Genomic DNA, 18,529 nt, shown 5'->3' on the forward strand with positions numbered 1-18,529 from the left:
GGAAGTGGCTTCAGATTCTCAGTGCTGTGCTTTAACCCGCTGCGCCACCAGGGAGGGCCATAATGTTGTTTCTTTTTAAGGTGGAATAATATTCCTCGGTGTGTGCATGTAATATATTTCATTTGTCAATTCTGTGGACACCTGAGTGGCTCCACCTTCGAGGTATTGTGAATATGCTGCTGTGAACATAAATTATATAAGCATCTGTTCTCAATTTTTTGCTGTTGAATTTTGTTTGAAGAAACTTTTAAATTTAGTCCTTTTGCCCATTAAGTATCTGTTATTTTCAGGTATTCAGAACTCAGTCTTTTTTGTTCCTGTCTAGCATATTATTCTTAGAAATAGCTTATTCATTTGCTCAAATACTTGTTGGGCAGCAACCATATGTATATTAGATACTGTAATAGGTATTGTGGGATAAGAGGAGACAGAGTACTTATCATAAACAAATGAATAAATAGGAAAAGTACCAGGAGGAATAAACGTTATACAAAGTCTCATTCTGACAGGAGAGGAGTGGGTGGTCGACACGGGTAAGGGCCAGGGCTCACGGAAGAGATTACTTACATAAACATCTCAGTAACAGTAGAAACTGGCTTTCTGGAAACCTGGGGAATGGAGGCCCTAACTCAGAAGCCGGAGCTTATTACTCTAGGTGAGAATAGTCTGGAGTGAAAGCAGGGAGGGAAGTCAGGACCAGGGTGAATATTCATTCAGGACAGGAAGCCATTATCAGGTTAGAAATAGGGGAGTGACCGGCTTCTGGTATATTGGTTTAGATCTGTGAATAACTGAGACACACATCAACAGGGAATCAGCTGGGGACTGGGAAAGCATCTAGAAGTTATTTGCATGTTTACTTATTCTAGCACTGTTTATTGAGTAAAATGCTATTTCAGGTCTGATCCTAAACTTTCTGTTAACTTTCATCACTTGGTGTTTACCTGTTCTAGTGATTAGTTTTTAAAATATCTGGTGTTCTGAAAAAGTGTGAACCTATGTTTCTAATTCTTACACGGCATTTTAAAGTAACTACCTCAGTAAAAACAATTATAATTTTCATGTGCGTGTTGAAAGGAAAATCTTCCTGTTGTGATTAATCCTATTCCTCCGACTGCACCACCCAAAATTTAACTGTTTTTGAAGCGCTTATCGTTTGTTCTTCAAGTATATTTTAGGCTCAATTACCTCATCTCCAAAATGAAATACACTGACATTTTCATTGGTACTGCATTCACTTAATGCATTTACTTAGAGAGTATTGACATCTTGATAGTGCAGTATTCTTATCCAAAATCTGTGTGTATGTATGTACCTATAGCATCTTTAATTCTCCAACCCTTGTTATGACTGATATAAGTTGCACATTTTTTAGTTTTTGGTACAGTTGTAGATGGTATAATTTTATATTGCATTTTCTATTGTAGAACTCTTTCCTCTTTGGTAACTTTATTTAATGATCTTCTATAGTTATGTTATGGTTATAATTAATAACAATCCTTCCAGTGATTTTTGACAAGTAGTCAAGTCTACAAATAACACTGCAACTAACATTTATTGAGTGCTTACTACATGCCAGACACTGTTCTAAAAGCTTTACTCAGAACATTACTGTGTGCCTATTTTACAAATTAGGGAACAGCCTCAGGAGGATAAACATTACACAACAGTAAGGCTGACATTCGCAGTCAGGTGCTCTGCCATGAGCTGCGGCCCACGCCAGTGCTGACATTCAGCCGCAGGTGCTGTGGTTTAGAGCCTACTTCTCATTACCGCACAATGCCCTCTAATGAGGACTTTTGTCTCCTTTCAGTTATTTATACCTATTATTTTAATTTCTTTGGCCAGATAATTGCAAATGTGTTTCTCACATTTACTTCAGTCCCTGCTTCTTTTTTCCTCTCCTTCCCAGGTCTTGGGCTTGCCTTCAACTTGAATCCTGCTCTGACCATGATTGGCAAGTATTTCTACAAAAAACGGCCACTGGCGAATGGACTGGCGATGGCAGGCAGCCCCGTGTTCCTCTCCACCCTGGCCCCCCTCAATCAGGTTCTCTTTAATATCTTTGGCTGGAGAGGAAGCTTCCTGATCCTTGGGGGCTTGCTGCTAAACTGCTGTGTAGCTGGGTCGTTGATGCGACCGATAGGGCCCCCGGCGACCAGCGCGGGGAGGGAGAAGTTGAAACAGTCCCTCCAGGAAGCTGGAAAGTCGGATGCAAAAAAAGAGTTAGGTGATGCAAATACAGATTTAATTGGAGGAAACCCCAAGGTGGAGAAACGATCAGTCTTCCAAACAATTAATAAATTCCTGGACTTTTCCTTATTCAAGCACAGAGGCTTTTTGCTGTACCTCTTTGGAAATACACTCATGTTTTTTGGACTGTTTGCCCCTTTGGTCTTCCTTAGTAATTATGGCAAGAGTCAACATTTCCCTAGCGAGAAGGCCGCCTTCCTTCTTTCCATTCTGGCTTTCGTTGACATGGTAGCCAGACCGTCTATGGGACTTGTGGCCAACACAAGGTGGATAAGACCGCGAGTCCAGTACTTCTTCGCCGCCTCTTGTATTGCAAACGGAGTGTGTCATATGCTGGCACCTTTGTCCACCACCTACCTTCATTTCTGTGTTTATGCTGGATTCTTTGGATTTGCCTTTGGATGGCTCAGCTCGGTATTGTTTGAAACACTGATGGACCTCGTTGGCCCTCAGCGGTTCTCCAGCGCTGTGGGGTTGGTGACCATTGTGGAATGCTGTCCTGTCCTCCTGGGGCCACCGATGTTAGGTACAGTATGTCTCATTACTTCTGTGGTTCAGTTAATATAGAAGGCTGGAATAGAAGGTTCATAGGACAGTGGCAGGAAGTAGAGCTCAGCCCCCTACTTGATGGTGAGGGGAAGCTTCCTCACTTCCTTGCCCTCAGTGCTGACACTTATAGAAGTGAATTAACGTGAAGCACCAAGTTGAAAAGGGAATGAAAAATTACTACAAGTTTAAATATTTATGGGAATAAAATGTCCTCATCATAAGACTAACATGTTTGTTGTATAAAAGCGCATTATCATTCCACTTGTAAAATACTGTGGGTGAGCTTAATTGTGGCATTTATCTCAGTAACAAAATTTAAATTACAACAGTAGCTATCAGGTAAGGGCCCTGGTAAGCTAAAATAACCACAGCTGCCAGGCCCCATCCTAGTGTTGGGCTGCAGTCACAGCTCACAAGTCTATGAGGTAGGACTGCCACTGCCCCCACCTTACAGATGCAGGAATAGAAGTGCTCGATGCGAAATGACTTGCCCGTCATCATCACACGGCAGCAAGTGACCCTCCAGCTGATGGCTTCTGCACGAGAAAACCACTTACATTTTAACTGTATTATGTGAAATAATGTGGACTTCCTCTAGGTACGACGTGTGCTTTGAGATGGTGCGCGTCCGGTCAGGAAGATACTTAACCAGCGCGCTGACTTTTGAAAACTGCCCACCCTCTCCCCAGTGAGCGTCCAAGTCCTGCTAGTTTTCACCACCTAAACCTCTTTCTTTGTAATCTACCCATTTTCTCCAACACAACTACCACCCGTCCGCAGTCCCCTCTTCTCTCTAGGCAGCTCCTAGTGTCACCTTCTGGCTGGCTCACCTGTACCCACTCTGGCTGCCCCAAGTGCTTTCCCCGTGGTGCCCAAGCTCAGATCCCTCAGGTGGCCGCAGCCTGCCTGCCAGGCCCAGCTCTCCTGCAGGTTCCTACCTCTTGCCCTTTGCTCTCTCTGCCCCAGCCCCGCTCCCTGCCCCCCCCCCCAGGCAGTGCCTCCTCCCCTGCTTGTCCTGTTCTCTGCCTGGACCCCCTTCCCACTTCCCACCCCCTCTCTCCTAGACAACTTCTGTTGTCAGGCTCTTCGCTTGCACTTGCAGAGAAGCCTTCCTGGCCCCACTCACTGGAGAAACACCTATTTTCTGCTTAAAAATCTTCTCTGTGGCACCAAGTTTGTGTGACTATTTGATTAAAATTTTCTTCTCCACTGACTTGTGGAATCATCTCCACTGCTCATCATTCCTCAGGACTTGCATCAGTCAGTGCCTGGTATTTGCAGAGTGAAAACTCACGAGAGTTGGGAAACCATATGGAATCATATTTTAATTGCTTATATTATGTCATTCATAGATATAGAGTAGGTTTTCTAGAGTTTATTCTTTGAGCTACTAATTGATAAGATGCTAATTTCATGACTAAAGACACCAAGTTGAGTGCATTCCTTTATAACAGGAGCACACAATGCCTTTAATGTATTAATGTACATTTTGAATTTTTGCTAGAAATGTAAGCCATGCTGCTTCCTCAATTTATTTGACTTTGGAAACATTAGCATATCCTTGTAGCACAGTGATTCTGAACAGATTTCAGAGTCAGACTTCTTGGATTTAAAATCAACCCATTTCATTTACTTGCTTTTAATGTGTCTCTTCTTCACTGGGATAATAATATTCTCTCCTGTTTGGAGACTGCAGTGCTTCCTTAGACTGGCCTATGTAACCAATTTAAAATTTTTATCCTGAGGTGAGTGCCACCAAGTGTTCTTTGGGAAATGCTGGTTTCAGAGATAGCATGGACGTGGGAGCCTGAAATTAGCATTATTGCTTGGCCAAGACTCTCCAACTCTCTCTAGCAACATTTTTTTTCTAAGATATATTGAGAGGATTAATTCCAAATGATCTCTAGAACTTTCTCAATTCAAATTTGCCAGCATTTTTTTTTCAAGTTGCTAGAAATGACATTCATAAGGTTATCCAGAATCAAATGTGACATAAACAAGAGATTAGATCACTCATAGCAGTCCATTTTCAGTCTGATTTGTCATTGTACATTCTGGAAAGATTGGGTCGACATCCTGAGTGGACCCTTAAGTTTTATTTGGGAAAGTTATAATTTTTACTTGTACCCACATAACTGTTTTTTGGGTTTTCTTTTTTGGTGTTTTTTTTTTTGACCCCCTTAGGCCGTCTCAATGATCTGTATGGCGACTACAAGTACACGTACTGGGCGTGTGGCATCATCCTTATCGTCGCGGGCATTTACCTCTTCATCGGCATGGGCATCAATTATCACCTTCTGGCAAGAGAGCAGGAAGCCGAGAAGCAAAGAGAGGAAAATAAAGAGGAGGAGATCAATATAGATATTGTTGACAAACCAAAGGAAGTGATTGATTCAACAGAATCTCAAGAGCAGAAAAGCATAGACGGAAGCCCCAAAGAAGAGGAGAATCAAATCTGAACCAGGGGCCAACGGGTAAATGGAGCAGCTTGTGACCCAAGAGAGCTAAAACACTCTGCAGGCCTGCAACCCACCACTGGTGCTCAATGCAAGTGTGGACATCATAGCAAGTGTTCATTGGTGGGGTTTTTGTTTCACTCCTTCCCAGCAGCCTGAATTAAACATGAATTGTCCTCTTAGGGAGGGAGTGGTTGGCAGGTTGGCAAAGAGTGAGGGAAGGAAGTCTTTTTTTTTTTTTTGGTTAATGTTAGCTTTTAACAGTGTCATGAAGATTATAATATGTGCCTTAAGTTTAGTCTTTAGACTCTTTAGGGGAGCCTTAACTTTTTAAACCATTCTATTGAATTCATCTATGTTAACTGTTTCATTAAAAGGAAAGCTAACTTATTTTGAGGCAAATCTAAAATTTTAAAGTAATCTTGCTTCATTGTTATTTGTAATGTATTGGTAGGCATTCTCACTGGAAGATTGCTGAGCAGAAATATTGGCTGAAAACTGGGGCTTATGAGACTCCCCCTACCAAAGGCCTCTTAGCATTGTCAATAGTTGCCTGGCACATGGGCCTGCTAGCTATATATTTAGGAAATTGAAATCATAAAACTTTGGAAACTTCTTGGCCGTTCTAGACACAGTATAGGTATCATCACATCTCCAGTATCTTTTCATGGGATGCTTATTAGATGTCATTAAATTGATATCATAAAATTACTATTTTTGCTCCCCTTTTCAGAGACACATCTTGGGTGATTATAGATCACTTAGTATTATTTTTTCACTGTTAAAGTTTGTATTAAAATATGCCAAACTATATATTTGTGCCTCTGTAGTAAATACAACATACCTAATTAAATGTAGACAGCTATTTCAAACAGCAGCTGGATTCAGCTAAGGTTTTTCTAGATCCTCAGTAAAACTGTGAGAGTTGGATTTTTTTTGTTTGTTTGCTTTCCTGGAATTTTGCCCTTTGATTCATAGTGGTTTCTAGGTTTATCTGCCATCTACCTTAGAGCTATGAGTGAGGTATTCAGTCTGTGTGTGTGTGTGTGTGTGTGTGTGTGTGTTCTCCCTGGTGTTTGCTAGTTAAAGAGGGATATGACCAATAAGGATAAGATTGGGAGGGAAGTTGCTAAGTTTTAATACATAACTCCTTTTATTTTTTTTCTGAGGCCTTAAGTTAGAATTATGGACATATCCTTATTCTCCATGCATACCTAAAATTTTTGTGACCCTTTTCAATTACTAAAGAGATGGGTTCAGTTAAGGATAGGAGGGAGGACGGACCAGAATGAAAATTGTAATGTTTTTAAAACTAATTTTTTGAAGTGAGGCAGGAAGATAATGCTAATAAGACATTGAATGAATTATAGTCAATACATTTTAAAATATTGTAATTAATAGAATGAAAGTGTAGATAGGTACAAAACCTTGTGTAAGAGGCTGACTTTTTTAAATAAACAGTTTTTTAGAAATGTTTCTTCAAATGTTTATTTTCTTGAGGAAAACATTTCTGTGTCTTTATTTTCATTATCAAGTTTCAGTTTGTCCTTTGCTGATATGAAATAATTCAGCTTTTGTACTTTGGGATTTGTTTATATGCTTATTTTATTATGATTCTTCCTTGAGACAAATAGGAGGGGAACGTTGAAACCACCTCTCTGAAAGCGCTAGATAAACCTCCGCAAGGGAGGTGCCATTTCCTTCCGGGCAGCTGCCTTGGGCTATAAGTCCCATAACGCCACCAACCAGGCCTCCGGCTAGGACAGCTGCTGGGGGCCGGGGCAGGAGCTGAGCAGCCTGTCTGGCTCAGTAATCCAGGAAGCAGGCGGGCCCTCTCCTTTCTGCAGCTTGACTTGCACCCTGGTACTGCTGGGAAGGAGCCTTGCAGGAGAGACGTGGAGGACAGACATGAGGGGACCTGGAAGACACCTGTAGGTGACAGACACACGGGGAAGCTGCTCTTGGCAGAGACAGCGGCAGCAGCCGTTGCCGTGCTGTGTCTCCTACCCAGCCCTCCGGGCTTGCTGACCCCTTTCTTGTGGGACACTACAAGAAAGTACTTTAGACTTGGGACAAAACTTCAGGCCTTGCCTGCCCTGTTTCAAGCCAACCCTGTTTGGGCATTTGCCCCACATGGGGATGGGTAATTTGGAGTTTTACTGAGAAACTATTACTAGGAGTGTTCTCGCTTTTCCTCCTTCTGTGCATGTTAATTCTATTAAATATCTTTCACACTAAGAGTCTGCTTTTGCCTTTATGCACAAAGATATCCTAGTTCCTTTCAGAGTATGTATCCCTTGGCAGCCTGGGATTCCTGGGTACCCTTCGGGGACACTGTAACAAAAACATCCAGAGCAGTTACCATTTCTGTGCCCGAGTGTTGTGGCAGGAGGAGGGGCTCTATGGAAGAAGCCTGCTGTGGCACCCTTAGCGTCAGTGTGGACTGTGCCATATTCCACAGACTTAACATAATCTGTTTGCTTTTCCCTTCTATAAAAATAGAATTACAATAAGGGAGGTAATATAAGTAAAGGGAATGTGACTTTTTTTTAACATAAAGAAATTATATAGTGTACTTTTCTCCCATTGCAATTGTTGAGCTAAATCCACATTTTAGATCCTACTTAGTTTTTGTTCAGTCATTGAACTTGTTTAGCTGAATGGGAGGTTGTGACATGGACTTAAGTTTTGAAATTGCTATTATTCAGAAACAAGGTTAAAAACTCGCTCAAGCCCTCCCTGGTGGCACAGCGGGTTAAAGCACAGCACTGAGAAGCTAAAGCCGCTTCCACATGAGTTCGATTCCTGCCTGCCCCGGAGGTGACCACATGGCGCGGCAGACCTTTCCTGACCCGCCCGCTGTGTACTTCGTCGATCTGCCTGTTCTGCTCCCCACTCTGTCTCTGGTGAAGCCCCTCGCCGCCCCTGAGCCACTGGCCTGTACCCCAGTTCTGTATGTATAAATAAATAAATCTTTAAAAAAAAAATGCTCAGAGCCTCCCTGGTGGCACAGCGGTTAAAGTCTCAGCACTATCTACCTTTTGACAGCCACTGTGGCATAAGTTCAATCCCCGGCCAGGGAGCTGACCCGCATGGCACAGCAGACCTCTCCTGTCTCACCTCTGCTCCCCTCAGCGGTGTATTTCAGTGGATCTGCCTGTTTTGCTCCCCACTTTGTCTCTGGTGAACCCTCTCATCTGCTACACCTCTCTGTTCTTGTATGCATAAATAAGTAAAAATAAAGCTTTTTTTTTTTTTTTTTTTAAAAGGACTCTCCCTGGTGGTGCAACAGGTCAAAGTACCACATTATGAAGCTATCCGAAGCCACTGCAGCATGAGTTTGATCCTCGGCCAGGGAGCTGACCCACATGGCACAGCAGACCTCTCATGTCCCGCCTGCTGCTCCCCTCAGCAGTGTCTCTCAGTAGATATGCCTGTTCTGCTCCCCACTCTGTCTCTAGTGGATCCTCTCATACACCATACCTCTGACCTGTACCCCAGTTCTGTAAGCATAAATAAATCTTAAAAAGTTCGCTCCAAGCCAGAATTCAACCTTTCTTATCACTCAGTCCAACTCACAGATCTCCCCACTGCAGAGACATGCTTAAGAAATTTATTCAGCATCAGTTTTGATAACAGCTGATCATCCAACACAGGGCTACTCTGTGCCCTTTCTTTCTTGTCACTCAGCTAATTCTGTGTTGCACTGTTGTGTGCTGTGCTGGAAGCAGCCAGTCTGTTTCCTGGTTCCATGTGAGAAGTGACTAAGTTTTAGTTTAGGGTCACAGTTTCACTGGCTACTTTGGGGAAGCATATGCATAGAGCCCCTATCTTACTTTCAGCACCACCCTTTCTATAAGTCTAGAGAAAAAGGATACAGCTCTTAGGTATTTACAGTACCCAGAGCGTCCTGGAATTTGTTCAGGGATACACTCTTCAAACAGGCTCCCTAGTCAAAGCTAGAAAATTAAGAAACTGATAGGTTGGGCAACTGCACATAACCATGGTAACTAAACAATACTATCGTTTTATACTGAAGTCCACTGAAAATTTAATGTGCCAAGATAAAGTAATTTCTACAAGAATCAGAAAAGGATGAAGGTAAAACAAATCATAGAAAATTGAGAGGTGTCTATCTTGATTTAATCACATTGGGAATGGTCCTCCAGATGCTTGGGTTGTCTGACTTTAGCATCTTACATTTGCACCATAGCTATGTGTGCATGTTCAGCTTGTGTTCCAGAAAGGAGAAAAACTATCAAGTCATTTAACATTTTTGTGTGAACCAATTTATTATTGTGTTGTTTCAGACTGATAAGTTGGGTATTTACCCAAGTGTCTGGGTTTTTCCCTATTTGGCAAATGAGGCACACAACTATAATAAATTTAATAATCTAGCATTTATTTCACTTGCCACTCTTACTTGGGAAGATAAGGAAAGGTTAAAGTAAATTTCCACCTTTGTAACATGCTTATTTTAATAATGAGGTCAGACACTTGCCTCAAAGACATGAAGAAAGAGGTTAATGACAGACTGGTGTCACTATTGAGAACTTAAGTACTTGACTGACGTGAGGACCCATGTTTGCTGGGCTTGTCCAAATGTGCACAATAAACCAAGTTGCTCCAGAGTTTTAGAAGCATCTAAGGGAGTTTCAAGTATACAACTCCTGAAATGTCTTCTGGCTTTAGGGTTGGTTGTTTTAGGTTTATTTATTTATGGACCTCCCTGGTGGTGCAGGAGTTAAAGACAATGCTATCAAGCTTCCGCCAATTACTGCAGCATGAGTTCGACCCCGGGCCAGGGAGCTAACCCACATGGCACAGCAGGCCTCTCCTGTCTCACCAACTGCTCCCCATTTTGTCTCTTGAATCCTCTTACCCCACGTGTGCCTCTAGTCTACACCCCGCCAGGGATCGAACCGCAGCCTGCACCAGGGAGGCCCCTGCCTTTAGGGTTAGATTCAGTCACTCTTTATTCAGTCTGGACCATAGTGGCAAAATCATTCAAATGATTGATTGGAAGAGCAGCGCTTACATGTGCAGGTTATCTTTTTTTTCAGCTGAGCAGCACTGCCTGGCTTGCTTTTCTGTTGACTTTTACATTGACTTGTCCAGAAGGAGACAATAGTTTATTAGCTAAATGACCAAATTCTCCTTTTGACCAGATCCTCCCTTTTGTCTATCTTTGGTGATAGACAAAACTAATAATTCACAAAGATTGGTGGATTTATGTTTACCTCCTTGAGTAAAATGGACTTGAATCTCAACGTTCTACAGGAAACAGATCTTCTACTAGTAGCAACTACTTTTTTACTCAATAGTTATGATGATTCGACAGAAATACCACTCGTAACCAACTGTCAGTGTGCAAAGAAAATCACCTCATACCCCTCTGGCAAATATCAGGCAGATTGAGTAAAAGTCATAGAAAGGTTTAATAATAGTATGTGTACTTCCTGTGTATATAGGGGAGACCCGGCAACATAGACGAAGTAGCTCACTGGGTTTCAGACACATCTTACAGCGCAAAGACAAGAGGTTGAAAGAAAAGGGACTTCATTAGTGTGTCTACTGGGGAAAACAAAGATACCTTTTTCCTCCATGGAAAAGAGATGAGATTTAGGTCTTCCTGGAATAGACCTTTATAGAGAACTACATTTTTTTTAATGGGTCATTTAAAGATTTTTTTATGCATGTAAGAGCTGCAGTGTAGGCCAGAGGTGCAGAGGAAGAGGGAGTAAGAGAATTCACCAGAGACAGTGGAGTGCAGAACAGGCAGATCCACTGAAATACACCGCTGAGGGGAGCAGAGGTGAGACAGGAGAGGTCTGCTGGGCCCTGTGGGTCAGCTCCCTGGCCAGGGGTCGAACTCCTGCTACAGTGGCTGTGGACAGCTTCATGGGCTGAATCCCTGTACCACCACCCTAATTAGATTCTTTACAAGAAATTTAGAACATCAGTTTGTGAGGGTGAATTCCACCTGTACGTGCAAACACGGAGCAGACGTAGACCTAAAGCTGAGGACAGCTTTGATTTTTGGCAGAATTTGCAGGTCCATGGCTTGCTGGTCTACCTTGCTGTAATCTCATGTGTCAGAGACCTCACCTTCCTAGTGTCGGAGCTTGCACAGCTGCTGCTCCTTGAAGCAAGCATCAGTGAGATGTTTGGGGATTTTCAAATCACTGATACCAATTTTGGTGGAGCTGAGAATGTCAGATTGTGCAGAGGAACTGGCTGAAGGGCAGGGCCGTCCTGAGGAGCAAACCCTGCTGCTTCAGGAGTCGCCCTCTGGTGCCAGTGAGGATGATCAGAATGGCCCCAAGGGTCATTAGTTCTGTTAGCATGTGGCCAAGGGGTACCCAGGGACCCCAGACTATTAAGAGGTGAAAGCTTTAAAGGGAATGCGACCATTTGCATACACAAAGGAAACAGAGTTTTCAATAGAATTCGTGTGCATAGAGAGAGAAGATAGGCTGTACCAAATAAAACAATTCACCCGTCCCCTCGTGGGCAGGTGCCAAAGGTCAGGCCAGAAAAGCCCTAAAGGTTGTCTCGAGTCTGTGATATCTTCTGGTAAGGAGCCATGAGAAGGGGCAAGGCAGGTCCCAGAGAGCTGGGACAGGAGGAGAGACTCAAAATCAAACAGACCACGTCAAGACAATGGCTGCCACTGTCTGCCGAGGTACAGGTGTGTCTCACCCACAGGTCCCTTCCAAGCATCTCTTTTCTACATGTTTCTCCTCCAGATATCCCCTACTATGTCGCCTTTCCCCTTTGTTCCACCACACTTTTTTTGTTTTTGTTTTTAAGATTTCTTTACTCATGCATATATAGCTGGGGCACAGGCCAGAGATGCAGGGGGTGAGAGGAATCACCAGAGCCAGAGTGGGGAGCAGAACAGGTGGGTCCACTGAAACACACTGCTGAGGAGAGGTCTGCTGAGCCCTGTGGGTCCCCTCCCTGGCTGGGGATCCGGCTGCAGTGGCCAAACAGCTTCACAGTACTGAGACTTAACCTCTTGTACCACCAGGGAGGCCCCCTGTTCCATTACATTTGATATAGCTACCTTACTCCTTCCCAGCTGCATGGGTACATACAAGAGGGGGCAGGGGAAAAGGTGTCTGTTCCATGCTTCTCCCCCAACCCTCTTTCACGCAGGTGTAACTATAGCCGCAGTTTCCTCACATACCGACTGAGGGTTTCTGCTAGGGCTGAACAGCCCTTGAGGCACATCTTCAGTGCGAGAGTGTTTAGGTGTTCTGTGAACTTTAACCAAGTATCACCATGATTGTCCCCCCGAAGCAGTTTCGTGACAGTTGCAAGAGCCTTTTCCTTTTAATTCTGGATTTGTGGCCGGATACTTCCTCTGGTGCACGGCCTCTCTGGAAAACAGCAGAGCAGGAGTATCTGCAATCGCTCTGCCCCGACAGGGTTTCCGCTGCTTAAGTGTTTTGGCCTTGGGGGTCACCTCCGCATCTTTGCCACCAGCGGTCAGCCTGCTCGGCCTCCGGGGGGCCTAGCTTTCGGTGCTGACGGCTCAGCTTTCCCACTTGCTGCCCTACAAATCCAGAAAGGCAGCGAGGAGTTTAGATGTAAACTTCAAAAGCAACTTCCACCCAGCCTCCGGAGCCCTCCCTGAAGTAAAACTTTTTGCCAAAGACATGACCTGGAGTGGCATGTATTTGCTCCCTGTCCCTAACAGTGCAAATTGAAAGACTGATAGGTTTTTATTCTTCCCCACATCAGTGATGTGATTTAAGGTATGTGTTGAGTACCGTGAGTTCACCTGTTTTGAGAATTCCAGATTTAAAATTCATATAAGAAAGTTGTGTCTCTTTGAATTGATCAGTTTCTTGAAAAATCTTAAAACGTGAATCAATAACTACTTTAGGGGGGTCTGAAGTCCTTATGCTATAAACGTGACACAATGTTAAATGAAAAAGCTGCACACCAACTATCACGACAGCTCTCTCTGTAGGGAAACAACTCTGTGTGTGTGTGTATACATATACCCTTCACACAACATATACAGACCGATATGCACAGGGAAAAAGACACTTAAAAACAGGCCTGTCACAGGCCTCCCTGGTGGCACAAGGGTCAAAGTCTCAGCACTATCAAAACTATGGCCAGTCACTGGGGCGTGAGTTTCCTGGCCAGAAAGGAGACCCACAGGGTGCAGCAGAACTCTGCTGACCTGCCCACTGTTCCCCTCAGCAGTCCATCTTTTATTTTAGTCCATCTGCCTGTTCTGCTCCCCACTCTGTCTCTGGTGAATCCTCTCACACCCCACACCGCTGGCCTACATGCCAATTCATGTATGTATAAATAAAAAAAAATCTTTAAAAACAAACAAGAACAGGTTTTTCACTTTGTGAGCATGATAAAACTCAAATTGATATTTTTCTGTTTTCAATATTCCAAATTTTCCATATTTTAAATGATTGCTTTTATACTAAAACAAAACATTTAATGCATTAAATGCTATGATTTACAGAAGGAACAGACTACATTTGATCGAAAAAGAGTTCTAGCAAGAAACACATACCACCTTTAAAAATAAATCTGATGGGGCCTTCCCTGGTGGCGCAGCTGGTTAAAGCACAACACTGAGAAGCTTAAGCCATGTCAGCATGAGTTCTATCCCCGCCTGCCCGGGAGGAGATCCACATGGCGCAAGGCAGACCTCTCCTGACCCGCCCGCTGCTCCCTCAGCAGTGTACTTCATTGATCTGCCTGTTCTGCTCCCCACTCTGTCCCTGGTGAATCCTCTCACCCTCCGCATCTCTGGCCTGTACCCCAACTCTATATGAATAAATAAATAAATCTTTTTTTAAAAATGAAGCTGATGATTAGTACTTGCATCTGGTGAAAGGGAAGTAAATAGACATGGCAGCCACAAGCACAATGGTCTGTTGCCGGACCAAAGCTGTGGTGTGTGGAAGCCAGGGGCCATCTGTGCCTCCTGCCCTTACAATCTGGGGGGGGGGGGGGGGGGGTGCAGTATTTCTGCAGCGCCTCTTCTGGTCATCATTCAGCGGCAGACAAGCCTTTAATTCAGGAGGCTGAGCACTCAGCACCTCCTCAAGTCACAGTATAACATCATGAGACCAAGAAATCAGCATCAGAAACAAATATACTGATGTCATCAAAACAGTAGAATTTGTTCACTCAGATATCATTTGTTCTTTTACCACCGGGCTCCTTACTGTCACCAAATGATGTTCCAGGCTGAACTCTACCCATGAATAACACATAGTGTGTCTTCCCACACCTCGAACTTTTTGTAGGGGAAGAAAGTGAATACAGCAGTGGATATAAGGCCTGTGTTCTTTCACTCAATCCAAAGAGTATTTTTGAGAGCACGTTTTCATGCCTGAATACTTGCTGGATAAGGGACTACAACACCTTCTGGACACGCTCAGCTTGTAGTCTGGTGGGGAGGGCCATGCCCTAAGGGCTGTGACGGGACAGCACACGGAGACACCTCTACCCCACCTTGAGCGACCCATACAGAACAAACAAACGAACAACCATGTGCTTGAGCAAGTTCATTTCTCTGAGCTCTGATAAAGTTATTGTGAAGATTAAGTGTGAGAGCACACAGCATACTGTTGGGTGCTTAGTAGTCTGAAAACCAGAATCCTCATCTGCTTGACTGGCCCCACCAGTGTCTCTTGTGGCTCGGGGGCCACAGCAAGAGACAGCAACAGGGAGCATCGGCAGGCTTCATCCACGGACAAATGCTTTCAGGTACGTGCCACCACTGATTCACCCAGACCATGGACAGGCGGGTAGAATGAGAAGCGTCCTTCCGCTGGCCTCTACCCCCACGGTCACTCCCTGCTATCAGCTGAGCACCACGCCAGACTGCAGACCCCTCTGTGGCCAAGCTAAGTGGACGGAAGTCTGGAAACACAAGGAGGGAAGAGGCCAGATCCTGGATCCCCTTAAAGGGTGAGCAGTGACGGTGCACGCTGGCCCTGCACGAGATGGCCCTGACCTCAACAATCAAGATTCCAGTCCTCCTCCTTGGCTTTGGAATTTCAGATGTGACTTTTCACTAGGGGGTTTCCTTTCCTCGTGTGTGACACTGATTCCAGAAATAAAAGTTTGCATTTCCTGAGCTCCCTTTGGCCAAGCCCCAAGAGGAAGTGGCTGGTGGCCACAGAGGAGCCAGGAGGCAGGCTGGGCGGGGTTGCGAATCACCTGGTGTGCTGACAATCTGTGCGGGCGGGCTGCTACAAGGTGGCTGGCTGCATGGTTTCCCTCTTCTTTTTTCTCCACTGCTTTTTTTTTTCCTCCTCTTTCCCCACCTTCAGGCCCCGGTTCTTGGCGTCAGACCCGGTTTATAGATGCTTTTCGGAATGGGAGCCGCAGACACTTTCTGATAAGTGACATTTTCCTTTTAAATCCTAAGTACTGTCTTTGCTTCTCAGATGCTAAGCATGAGCAGGCACAGGTGTGTCAGGGCTTTAAGGAAGCAGGCCTGCTGGAGGGCTGCTGAGCTCCTCTCCCAGAGCCCAGCCCCCACCCTCGCTGCCTGCCTCTTCAGTCGCCCAGAGGTAGATTCACCTGCTCTGCTGTTCTTCCCACCCCCTCTTTTCCCGGGCACTGGGCTTTGGTTTCCAGTAGCCTCTTGACCTTTATTCTCTTCACCTCCAGCCGGTCCTAACACCACTGCCTAAGTGATCCTTCTAAAAAGGCCGACTCTCCCGGTTGCTTTTATAACTTCAAAGAAAATAATAAAGATAAAAATAATAAAACTCATCTAATCATATTACTCCGAAGCTTAGAAAGTCTGGAGTTAAAGGACAAAGTCCGAACTCCTTAGCCTGACCATGGCTTCTTAATCCGTAGGCTTCCTTCAGTCTTATCTCTGGCCACTTTGCAGTCCACACCCTACTCTCTGGCCCAACTGAATTTCTCACTCTCAGACCTTTCTACAGGGTAACTTGCCCCTGGAAACCTCCTCTGTGCCAACCCCCATTCATGTCTCCTCTTTTGGAAGGCCTAACCCGTGGGAGTCTTTATGCCACGCTCCGGGCCTCTGGGAACATGGGTCAGCGTAGACCACTGACTTGCTCCAAGTCCCTAGGCCAGTTACTAGGCTCCTGCCTCTCAGTTTCCACATCCGTCAAATGGGGCTTACGGGTTACCATGAGGATTAAATAAGTCAGCATCTCTAAAACCCTTGGCATAGTACCCGGCACAGAGTAAATGCGCCTCAAGCAGTTTGCATTACTACCTCTGTTAAAGGTCTTCCTTAACCCACCCCTAGAGGACAAATTTTGAAATGGTCAAGTCATGATTCATACAGGTAAAAAAGCACCTGTTAACATTACTCATCAACAAGGGGGGAACCGGGGAGGCTCTACAGCTATTCCAAGTGAGAAGTGAACTTCAGGAGATTCCTTCTCCACTGAAAAGTCATTTGCATGGTCGCGCACTGGAACAATTTGCATCACCCGTCAGACAGGAAACATCTGCACCTCCACCCTCCCTCCATTAAGTCAGCTTTCAGGTCCTCCGAACAACACTGGTCTTGCAGAGGCATAAACAGCCAGGCAATAGCCGTCAACAGCGCAGACCCCCTGGAAGCCTGGGCTCTGCGTTCCCCTAAGCAGCAGCCAGCCAGCCTTCCTCCACCTAAAGTCTTTCGCTTCTCGGCCTTTTGGCTAAGATCTAAAGTAAAGCCTTTCAGAACCCTCCTCCACGCTCATCCGCTAACCTTTCAAACACCCTACAGCACTGGGCTTCTCGAGGGGGAGGGACACGGCTTCCGGGGCGGGGCAGGTTCTGCGGGAGGCGGCACCCACTCCGGAGAAGAGCTGCCAGAGAGAGGCCTCAGCGCCTCGCCCCTGCCTGGGCTGGGAAGATAAAAGGACGGTTGAGGCCTGGGGTCTGTTTTCAAAACAGTGTAGCCGGGGAATAAATCAGAGCTCACCACACCTGAGCGTCAGGGACTCCGTGGACTGTGTCCCAGGGCCAGGTCTGGGAGGCCCAGGACAGAGAGGCCTCAACTTTTCCTGCCTTTCTACCTCGGCTGCAATCTGTGGGCAGGTGGTGAAGGAGAAGCACCTCCCATCTCAGGGTGCAGGTCTTCCCTAAGGGGGTGCCCTCAGCGTCCCAGAGCCTCAGGCAACCAGCAGGGAACACTGTGTTTGCCTCTGAAAGGCGAAGTGTTGCTGGGGGAAGGGGGAGGGGTGGGGGAAGGAGGGGGTTGTCTAGTCAGCAAGGGGCAGCAGGAAAGGGTTTCTCCCCTGAAAGGGGGGGTGGTGTCTCTGAATATAGCTGCTAGATGCTGGCACTCACTTGCTGGAGAGGAGAAAGAGAAGAAGAAAAAAAAGGAGGAAGTGAGAGGGAGAGGAGGAGGATGGGGAGGCAAGAGGAAGAAGTGGGAGGGGAGAGGGAGAATGGACACTGGTGAGCTAGAATGGACGCTGGCGCAGATGGGGGGGTCTGCAGAGGGAGCTGGCCTCCCTCGTGCCCTCAGACCCAGTGAGCTGAAGACAGGTGTCCTTCAGCTACATGGCACATCAAACAGCCCTTGATTGACTTCTCCCCTCACTAGGTGATCCTTTGGCCACCCCTACACTTTTAGCTGCCAGATAAGACTGGCAGAGGTCAACCTGCCCGCGGGAACGTTCCAGCATGAGCACACCTCAGCGCCTGGCCCGCCCCTCCCTGGAGTGCCAGCAAGACCATGCCACAGGAAGTCTGCCACAGGGTCATCCCCAGCCCCACAGGACCCGGGACACCTCCTCCCCGCCCTGTTCCATGTTGCTGGGATGGCAATGGCGTTCCTCCAGTCGCTGCTGGTCTGGGCTGGCCGGTCCTGACACGACCTGGGGAGGTCCCTGACGTGGTGTTCAGACAGTCCTGCGCCCCCGCAGCCTCCCTGTGCCTGGTCCATCTGGGCCAGCCCCAGCCTTCAACCCCTGGGGCAGGCGCCCTAGGAACCTGTTCATTGCTCTATGTCTGAGCTCTAGATAATCTGAGTAATACGCCAGAATGAGGTGCTGTTGTGACATCACATGACCTCCTCACCCTGTGGTCACCCAGGCGCAGAGGCCAAGCTCCTCGCTGCACGGGGTCCACATCTCCAAACCCCGACCCGCTCATCTGCAGGTCCTCTCGCTCAGGCAGACTGCGGTGGCAAGGGGCAGACGGTTCTAGCCCCCCTCACAGGACTGGTCGCTTCCCCTTCGCCTCCAGCCTTCCGCTGCCCCTGCAGCTTCTCTGCAACTCCAGGTCCGCACAGGTGC

At 46.1% G+C, this 18,529-nt stretch overlaps 1 protein-coding gene and 1 long non-coding RNA gene across 2 annotated transcripts in view; one reads left to right on the plus strand and one right to left on the minus strand.

Annotated features, from left to right (window-relative positions):
- Nucleotides 1-8,060, plus strand: part of SLC16A1 (solute carrier family 16 (monocarboxylate transporter), member 1) — a 14,775-nt gene extending 6,715 nt beyond the window's left edge. Inside the window, exons 3-4 of the mRNA XM_004689493.2 lie at nucleotides 1,913-2,779; nucleotides 4,987-8,060. Of these exons, the coding sequence (XP_004689550.1) occupies nucleotides 1,913-2,779; nucleotides 4,987-5,261 (1,142 nt within the window). The 3' untranslated portion in view covers nucleotides 5,262-8,060. The remainder of the gene's footprint in view (nucleotides 1-1,912; nucleotides 2,780-4,986) is intronic.
- LOC105854107 overlaps nucleotides 5,038-18,529 on the minus strand; it is a 17,490-nt gene continuing 3,998 nt past the window's right edge. The window contains exons 2-3 of the long non-coding RNA XR_001145829.1: nucleotides 12,451-12,819; nucleotides 5,038-5,099 (exon numbers count right to left, since the gene is read on the minus strand). This is a non-coding gene — a long non-coding RNA (uncharacterized LOC105854107). The remainder of the gene's footprint in view (nucleotides 5,100-12,450; nucleotides 12,820-18,529) is intronic.

This window comes from Condylura cristata, unplaced genomic scaffold (assembly GCF_000260355.1).
Source record: "Condylura cristata isolate star-nosed mole 26May11 unplaced genomic scaffold, ConCri1.0 scaffold00026, whole genome shotgun sequence".
In the NCBI taxonomy this organism is placed as follows: domain Eukaryota; kingdom Metazoa; phylum Chordata; class Mammalia; order Eulipotyphla; family Talpidae; genus Condylura; species Condylura cristata.